This window comes from Mandrillus leucophaeus, unplaced genomic scaffold (assembly GCF_000951045.1).
Source record: "Mandrillus leucophaeus isolate KB7577 unplaced genomic scaffold, Mleu.le_1.0 Scaffold299, whole genome shotgun sequence".
In the NCBI taxonomy this organism is placed as follows: domain Eukaryota; kingdom Metazoa; phylum Chordata; class Mammalia; order Primates; family Cercopithecidae; genus Mandrillus; species Mandrillus leucophaeus.
Genome location: NW_012103131.1, coordinates 1,315,957 through 1,325,641, shown reverse-complemented (window position 1 = coordinate 1,325,641; position 9,685 = coordinate 1,315,957). Strand labels below are relative to the sequence as shown.

The window sequence follows — 9,685 nt, the reverse complement described above, 5'->3', positions numbered from 1 at the left end:
CATGTCCCGCCCGGGAACCGCTACCCCGGCACTGGCCCTGGTGCTCCTGGCAGTGACCGTGGCCGGGGTTGGAGCCCAGGGCGCAGCCCTCGAGGACCCTGATTATTACGGGCAGGAGATCTGGAGCCAGGAGCCCTACTACACGCGCCCAGAGCCCGAGCCCGAGACCTTCTCTCCGCCACTGCCTGCGGGGCCCGGGGAGGAGTGGGAGCCGCGCCCGCACGAGCCCAGGGCGCCCAAGAGGGCCACTAAGCCCAAGAAAGCTCCCAAGAGGGAGAAGTCGGCTCCGGAGCCGCCTCCACCAGGTAAGGAACTTTCTGCGCTGGGCAGCCCGAGGGGGCGCCGGTGGTTTCGCGCCTCCAGGGGACAGCTGGCTTCTCCCTGTCTGTGTGTCAGGGATGGGCCAGTCCCGGGAATCTCCCTGTTGCTGCCTCTGCCTCCCTAGGGACTGTGTCTGCGCTTCCTGTGGGCCTGCCCAGCTTCCCAGAACTTGGCCTTGACCCTGACACACATTTCAGCTCAACCTTATACCCTTAGGTAAAGAGGGAGCTGTGCAATTGGGAGGCTGCCTGGAGGGTCAAAGTTCTTGTTTCAAGCTTGAAATCCCCTGAGCTAAGGATCTTTCTGCTGGATACCTCTTACTTCTCTGCCTACTTCTTCAATCCTCAAATGCGGCTGAATTTCCGCTTTGGGGGTATGGATGGCTGGCTCTTTTGGCAGATGGCCTTCTGGGGAAAGTTCTGCCAGTAGGCCTTTACCTAGCTGTGTCCCTTCTCAGCTCCCTCCCTCCCACTCTCAGTGGGCCCCTTGGGTCCTCTGCCCGGCTGGGGCAGGATGGCACAGCCTCCGCTGGGGAGTCTGTGCCTGGAGTCTGCTGCAGCCTGAACTCTGTTTTAGGGGCTGCCTGGCTGCCTGCGGTGTTCTGTCTTTCATCCAAGTCTCATACCCTTCTCAAATCCATCTTCAGTTTCTGCCAATCCCATTTTCCTAGGAAAATGACTTCCATTAAATGACGTAGTTTATTAACCACCTTGTGAAGTGGGGCTTCCTCTAGTTGTTCCAAATGTTCTTTGCTCAAATTTCAGGGGCTGCAGGCCTAGTATTTCAAGAGTGGGGCATGAGCAGGAATGTGGCCAAATTCTCTGGCCTCGCAATGGCCTTTCCTGAAAGGAGATACGTGCGGGTGCCACCGTTACAGGGCTCCGAGTGTGGAAGGCATCGTCTTTGTTTGGTTAAACTGCTCATGGAAGTCAGCAGCTAGGGCAGTGGGAATGTGGAGGAGGGGTGAGGACACAGAACTCCTGAAAGGGTGGACCTATCTGAGCATCCCCCTTTGCAGAGGCCCTGGCATGCTTCCATTGTGGACAACTTTGAATGGGCGGGGATTTCTGAGTTGTGTGACAACCCTGAACACATCCAGAATTTCCAGTGTCTCAGGGAGAGTTATGGGAATTCAGATGTGTAAGAGCCACTGTGGCCTAATAACAGGATTAGGAGTGGGAAGAGACTCATATTTGTAGAATGTAGACTGTGACTCCATTAGAAACTTTATGTGCCAGTTTCATTTAATCCTTTCAGTGGCTCCGAAGGGTGGGTGAGGCTCAGACAGTTTAAGTAATTTGCTCAGTGTCACTTGCTGGCTTGGGAGATTTGAAAGCCTTTCTCCTGTCCTTTTAAACTCAAGGCATTTTTGGTTTGGTAGTTTGAATCAAATCCATGTGCATTCTAGTTTTTTTTTTTTTAGTGTCTGCAACATGCTTAGCTCCACGCTGGGCATGGTAGGGTGGTATAGGCAGGAGACATGTATGTTGGGTTCTGGCAGTCCCTGGGAGTGGTGCCAAGGGGGAAAGTGGAAGGAGTCCCAGACTGGGAGTCTGAAGACTGGGCCTAACACCCATGTTTAGGGCTCATCAATTCAGGGATCTGGGATCCTGGCTCTGTTTCCTGAGCTTTAACTTCATCATCATTTGCAAATAGAAAGACTGCACCTACCACCTCGCTTTACTTTGTCGATTGCTGTAAAAACCTTTTAACGAAAGCTTCCAGTGTGCCTGCCAGCTTCTGTGCTAGTCTTCCTGTGAACCTTTCATTCATTCCACAGGCTGTTACAAGAGCCTGCTGAGCACTGGTGCTGGGTGAGATCCTAGGCATGGGGAGAGCAAGACAGTCCTCTTCCCTGCCCCCCCACCACATGGAACTAGCTGGGGACTCTGAGAAAGTAATGTAGTTGTGCTGAGCGTTGCACAGAAGTGCGGGGTGTTAAGGAAACATAAGCTGGGGGAGCTCCCTGAATCTGTGAGGGCTTGGGTAATGCTTCCCCGAAGAGGTGATGTTTAAGACTTGACAAGTAAGTCAGCTTTTATTGTCCTGGGGACTCGTGCAAGTGACCGGACATCATTCCTAAGATAGGTTTCTTTCCCTACAGAAAACATCTCAGAAAGTCACAACCAGGCCTGAGCTGTGTCCATAGACTAATGTGTCTGCAGACTCAGGGGTTACATGGGGAGGTGACTCTCTTTAGTCCTGGGAGAAACAGCTGTTGCCACTCTTGGAATGGGGTCTCTGGAGGAGAAATCAGAATGTAACCTGAATATGCAAGAGAAAGCTCCTTTGCTTTTGGAAGGCCATCTTGCAGGCAGAGACAGGCCATGGGGGAGCCTGTTTATTCGGTGTCTAGCCTCTGCTCCTGCAGGACACCTTGCCCAGTTCAGCACGGCCCTGGCATCTGCCGGGATCTCCAAGCCCCATACTGAGAACACGTCTTCGGAAAATCTAGAGACTCAGATCAGAGGCCTGCTGGGACAGCTGCCTCCGGACCTGCTACCATGTCAGCCTTGTTTCTAATAAATTCTGGGGGGCTTTTTTAGAGCTCTCCTCAACCATGGCAAGACAAGTGTGACATTTATCTCATATTTTTAACTCCTGTCCTTTTTTATTTTGGTGTTTGCTCAGCAGAATCCTCTGCCCTGGACCGGAGTGGGAAGACTGGTTTAAGCATGCACTTGGTTAGGGGAGTCAGTGACAGTTTTGTGCAGTTAAACTACACTAGGAGAAAATTACTTTTTTCCACTTTAAGTAGTGGCTTGATCTATATGCTGCTCATGGTGTAACAGAAGCACTTATCTCTGCATTGGATTGTTTTGGAATATCTTAGGAAGTCACTTACATAGGAAGGAACATTGGACTGTGGCCTGGAGTGTTTAATGCAAACTTCTGTACTTTGCTTCACTGGGTGGATGATGCAATGCTATGTACCAGGCACTGAGGTGGGAGTGAGGGGTTCAATTTAGAGATGCATAAGAGTATAAAAGCATATATAACTAACTAAAAGTCTATATGTACTTTATCTTTGCAGATGATAAAATATTTCCCAGATAGCTTTTGTCTTGCATAAAAGTGAGTTCAAGGAAAGATGTATTCAGCAAGTGATTCCCCAGTGAATTTCCAAACAGGCAGATTTTCTATGTTGTAGGCCCCAGAAGGGAGCCCTCTTTTAACCCTGTAGGGGGTTTATGCAAGGAGCCGAGGGCACTGGGGATTTGATCGGGGTGTGGGTTCTGGCTTTGACCATTGGCTGTTCTTTCACACCACCACAGAAATGCGCAGTGGGCATTACATGCTGACGTTCATGGAGATGCTTGGAGAACTGAACCCTTTGGATAGTTGAGAATATTGCATTTTCCATGAGTGACTGACAGGTTTCTGGAGAAGTAGAGCCCCAATATGCTCAAAAGAATGGAATCTTTAAAAACATTTATTTAAGTTTTTATGTTGAAATAATTATAAGCTCACAGGAAATTGCAAAAATAGTACAGTGAGGCCCCATGTACCCTTTATCAGCTCCCGCTAATGGTAACCTCTTAGATGATTCTAGTACAAGGTATTTCAATCTTGGCAGGTTTTGGGCCAACAGTGTGTTTGTGTGTGTGTGTGTGTTGTGTGCGCGTGCCAACAGAGGAGGAAGGGGGTTGCCTTCCTGTGCATTGTAGGATGTTTAGCAGTGTCCCTGGACTTGAAATTGGATGCCAGTAGCACTCTCCCCCGTGTTGTAACAACCAAAAATGTCTCCAGACATTGCCAAATACCCCCAGGGGGTTGAGAATCACGGTTGTATACAGTATCAAAACCAGGAGGTTGACAGGGACACTGTTAACTAGATTACATGCCTTACTCAGATTTGACCAGTTCTTACATGCATTTGTATACATGTTCTCTGCAGTTTTTATCACATGTCCAGGTTCATGGAACCACCACCACTATCAGGATATGGAACTGAAGAATCTTTTTCTTAGGTTGCAGTAGGATTTTGGTACTGTACAATTTCTGAGGTCCTCATTGTGAACACTCATCCATCCCAGAATTTTAGAACTCTAAGGAACCTAAGTGGAAACTGAGCACAGATTCTTGCTTATTGCAAGATTCTAACAGTGAACCGCCCAGCCTCTGCTCACAGGCTTCCATGGATGGACCTTTCAGTGGATGAAGAGTACTTATTGCTAGAATGTTCTTCCTCATATGGGCTTGACAACGTTCTGCTCTCTAATTCCATTTATTTAGCTGTTTCGAACTGAATTTGACAGTTTCTAGATCCCTGCAGTTGGAATGATTTAAGGCCATGGGAGTGACTCTCAGGTCCTCAGTTTTCGTTATCCCAGGGTTAAACATGAGAAAAGGGGCCACATTTTGCACGTGCAAGTGGATTTGGGGGTGTCTTACTTTGCATGCTATCTTCAAATTGATGACCCTGGTTTGCAGCCATATTCCTTTTGAAGAATAAAATAGAACAGAAAAATAAACCATAGTTATTGAACTTACCCTTTTCCTCCCTCTTGGCAGTGACAAACAAATCAAATAATAAGCTGAACTATTGATTTGAATGAGGGACTTGAAGATTTTATTTATTTCTCTCTTCATTGCACGTTGGGTTAGAAGTAGGCTTGGATATGTAGTCTTTAAATTTGAATTTCTGCTTAGTCCTTTGTTCATAGCTTTCTTCATGTGCTGGTGAGAATGAGCCACTGTTTGAATGTGGCCAAACCCACATCACCGCCATAGTCTTGAGCCCACGGAATTTGCAGAGGGGGCAGCGAGCCACGTTTGTGTGTCTGTACTCAGAATAATTGAGTTTGCATTTTGTACTGTGCTGTGCCCCAGTTGCAGGGGGAAATAACCAAAGAGTTGTTCTTTGAGCATATTTGGTTGTAAACAAAGCCTTTTCTGTTGTGCATGCTGTGAGCCAGTTGGTGAAAAGGGCTTCACATTCAAGCTTTCCTTCTCTTTTCGTGGTGGTTTGCTGCCTTTGGCTTTTGGATGGAAATGTCTTCTCCTGGGCAAAATGGGAGTGTAAGGATTAGGAGGCTGTGTTTGTAAATATTTCAGTAAGTACTTTACAAAGCAATCACAATGCTATTAGCATACCTAAACAATCAACAAGCAATCCTTAATGTCAAATCATATGCTCACTTTAAGAGTTAAATCCAAAGTGTTTTGTCCAGGTAAACTCCCTACAAAATTCCAAGGGAGAGGACGTCATTTCCTGTACATTAGCAAGCAGCTTTCTAAGACACCACCTCCATTTCCAAAATGCCTTCCAAAGTCAACTATTAATGCTGGCAAATTTCCTCTTGCCTGTGCCTAAGGTTCCAGAAACCAGGGCTCGCGCATGGATAATAAAGGAGGACACTCCCACGTTTGCGAAAGCTGGCCTGCGTGCTGTGGTTCTTAAAAACAGCCACTGTGTTTTCTCTATGCCCCAAGTGTCCATGGCTGCCGGAGCTCATGGCACCTTTAGCGTGGGGACAATGGCAGCCTGGCCCTGGAGCCTTGACTTTTGAGGTGGGGGTTTTCTCTGGATGTCCCTAAGGGTCCAGGGAGCCTGAGCTCTCAGGCTTGGCATCTCCAGCAATGGCTCTGCCCTCTGTGGCCCTCTCAGGCCCCAGTCACTGCAGCTACCTCTCTGGGGTCAGAAAACCCAGGAAATTAGGGTTTCTTTGGATGGCCCCTGGAAGGGATGGTATCCACATCTGGCTGGCAGCCAGCTGGCTACTCATTGGGCATCATAGGCTGGTTGACATGGCACAAAACACCTTCAAGTGTTAATTTAAGCCCCTGATGTCACAGATTTGTATGGAATGCCTGGTTCATGCTAGGCACAGGTAGGTGCCCCATGGTGAGTTTTTTCAGGATTAAGAGAGAGCTGAGGTCAAAGTCTGGTTCTGCCACTCACGGGCATTTGTGACCTCTCCAAGCCTCAGTTCCTCAGTGTGGCATGGGAACAATTAATAACCTAAGCTTTTGGAGGAGGTGTGCGATCGGATGGGTCAATGCCCAGCCTCCCAGCCTCCCAGCCTCCCAGCCTCGAAGCCTCTGGAGGGGCAGCTCAGAGGTGTCTCCCCTCCCAACCCCACCCTGAGTCCCCAGCCAGGTTGAGTCCCCATTGGGTCCTGCCAAACAACACAGCCTAAATTATTGCTATTTCCCCTTTCACCTTTTCACCTGTGCTACCTGAAATCTCCTCCCTGATACAGCACTGTGCCCAAGGCCTTCTTGTCTCAGGCTCTGTTTCCAGATGGAATCTAAAATGAGACTGGCAGGTACCAACAGCTTCCTGCACAGTGTCTGCACATACCCACCTGCTGCTGTTACCGGGGTGTCTCTTTAAAGGCAAAGGACTCTATTTGGTTGCAAGTCAGAAAGGCAGCTGCTGGCTGCACAAAGGGCGAGAGTGGGGGACCACAGGGCACTGCTGCCCCAACCAAGCCCACTCTTCCTTATGCCCAGATCTGAGGCCAGGTCTTCTACATGAAAGGCTGACCCAGAGGAAGGCAGGACTGACCAGGCAGGTTTCCCAGAGAAGACACAATGGAGAGAGAGAGAGAGAGAGAGAGAGAGAGAGAGAGAGGCAGGCCATGGGATTTTGATGGGTTGTTCGATTGATTGATTTTGGTCTAGTTTTGGTAAAAAGTTCTTAGACAATTTCACAAGTACCTCCATGTCCAGCCCACAGCCTGCCCTCCAGCTCCCATCAAGGTCATTGAGATGGATGGAAGCCAGCGCATCAGTCCACTGCTCAACTCACCCTTCAGGACCCACTGATCCCCTGGATTCTTATTTCCTCTGGGAGCTTCCTGTCCTCAGAATTGGATAAGGGTGCAGGTGGTTCCTCCCTGTGTCGTGGCCCTTTCCCTGCCAACATCACACAGAGCAGGCATTTCTCACTGCTTTTGTTTAGATTTTTGTGTTCACCTGTGAAGTTCTCCTGGCTCTCCTTGTGTGAGTGTTCCCAGCAGATCTGGTGTGTTTGTGGTGATTTAGCCTTAGTGCTGCAATTCTGGGGAGCCCCAGAGAACCTCTTTGGTCATTTCTTTCTCCTAATGTGGGTTCCTTAAGCAGAAGCAGGCAAGAACCTCAGAGCCCTGGGCTGGGTCCTTCACTGTAGGAATGCAGAGCCAGCTGGACTGGAATTTCCTGGGGAAAATGCAAAATTGCAGCAAAGCATTTTTTTTTTTTCTGGCTTCTGGGGGTTGCTACTGTAAGCCCTTTGTATAGTGAGGGGAAAAATAGTTCTCTATTAACCAAGAATTATATTTATCACTGTAGACCAGAATAGAACATGTGGCCCGCATTGGCAATTCAGTTTGCTACTTTTAAGGAATTTGGTTTTGTCATGCAGCCCAGATGGAGATGCTGGCTTGATCCTGGCCCCTTCTCTGCACACTGTTTCCATTTTGCTTTCTTCTTTCATCTGCATGGACCATATGCCGCCTTTCTTGTTAGGAGAGAGGAAGGGGCTACGAAGGGGGGTCCTGTGTGCTGTCTGTGAAGGGCTCAGATTTGGAGTCAGTCTCCAGCTCTGTCCCCTCCTGGCTCTGTCCGTGACCTTGGGCAGCTCTCTTCTCCCCTCTGAGCATCTGTATCCCCATCTATAAAATGGTATGCAAAGACCCTATTAGAATCTATGTGAAAATGCCTTGTAAATTTTGAACCATGCTATGCACATTAGCTATTATTCCTCCAGCAACTGGAATAGCTCTTTGTGATGGGTGAGAAGATACAGGTCTTGGTCAGTGAGGGTGCAGGCCAGGGCCACCCTAAGCACTTCAGGCAGCATTTTTGTTTCCTGCTGGTAACTTCCACCATGGCAGGTATTGTTGCCTTCTCCTTTCACTGATGAGGGAACCGAAGTGTAGAGAGGTGATGAGGTCATCCCAGGACACACCTGTGGATGCAGGGGCAGACGTGGCAGCACCCCAGACTGGAACCAGGCCCTTAGGCCTGTACTCCCAACCGCCAGCTGCCTCCTCCCCAGCGCAGGCGCTGGGCCCCTGTCTGCTATCTCAGCCCCATCTGCCACTCCCTTCGGGGAGTCTGTTCCCCACATGTTGATCCCAGCCCCCTCCCCCTGCCAGGAGAGTCACACTCTCAGTGTAGTAGGACCTTCGCCTGACATCCAGACTTTCACTGGAGTCCCAGAGCTGAACGGGGCCATTTCCTCATAGGCCTGAATCTGCCTGGGCCTGGGGTGCCCAGGCCACGGTGTTGTGGTGTGGGGTCTGGCAGGACCATGGTGTGGGGTCTGCCCAAGCCGTGGTATTGCAGGCTGTCCAGGCTGTGGTGTGGGGGCTGCCCAGGCCATAGTATTATGGTTGCGGGGTTGGTGGGGGGTGCCTAAACCATGGTATTAGAAGCTACGCAGGCCACGGTATTGGGAGCTGCCCGGGCCATGGTGTTGTAGTGTGGGGGCTGGCTGGGCTGTGGTGTGGGGGCTGCCCAGGCTGTGATGTTGGGGGGCTGCCTGACTCCCTCTCTCACTGTCTGTTCCGTGGAGGGCCTATGGAGGTGGCCCTGGCTGAAGGAAGGCTGTCGTGAACACCATCTTCTAGGGAAGGCTGGAATGGGCATTATTTTCCAGAACTTTGGCTTTTTTTCTCACATATTTTGTGAAATTTTTTCCTTTCCTTTTCTTAAAACATCTTATGTTTCTGCAAAATCCAACTCAGCCTTATCAGAAGTTATGCTCCTGATTTTGTGGAGCCACTAAGGCCTCTATGGAGCTCCGGTCAGGCTTTTATGGAAGTGGCCTCCTTCCACGGTTTTCCCACCAGCCGGGATGTTCCCACCCACAGAAGCAGGACACAGGCCAAAGCAGCATCAGGCAGAGATGTGGGTTCAGGTCTCCGACTTGCCCTCCTCCCCTGGCCTTTACAGAAGTTTCAGTTAATTGGCTTCTAGACACTAATGGGGACACTTAATTTTTTTATTTTATTTTAAGCTTACATGGAAATGAAAGATACTTCCAGCAGGTACCACCCAAGAATATAACAAAAAGGTGATTTCCTTTGGCTTGGCCCAGTGTACCCCTTGAATTTCTTGAAGATTTAAGGTTTTCTTAATAAGTGTCCTTTTAGCAGGTGACTGTAACATAGTCGGAAATGATTTCATTATTGGCAGAATCCACCAGCTGATTTTGGTATTTCAACTGGCTTTTAAAGTTCAAGCTAAGTTTCTTTCTCCACAGACCTGCCCTGCCTCTTGTTTTTGTTTGTCACTCACTGACTGGTTCATTTGTTCATTCATGCCTTCATTCATTCATCACAGCCTCCTAAGTCCCAGACTCTGGAGACAGAGCAGTGAGCAAAGCCAGAAGTCATCCCTGTTTCATCAACAGGTACATCCCATTGCCACT

The 9,685-nt window shown here is 49.2% G+C and overlaps 1 protein-coding gene across 1 annotated transcript in view; it reads left to right on the top strand.

The window, feature by feature from the left end:
• The window catches only part of CPXM2 (carboxypeptidase X (M14 family), member 2), a 144,693-nt gene continuing 135,008 nt past the window's right edge, over positions 1–9,685 (top strand). The window contains exon 1 of the mRNA XM_011986413.1: positions 1–305. Within this exon, the coding sequence (XP_011841803.1) occupies positions 2–305 (304 nt within the window). The 5' untranslated portion in view covers position 1. The remainder of the gene's footprint in view (positions 306–9,685) is intronic.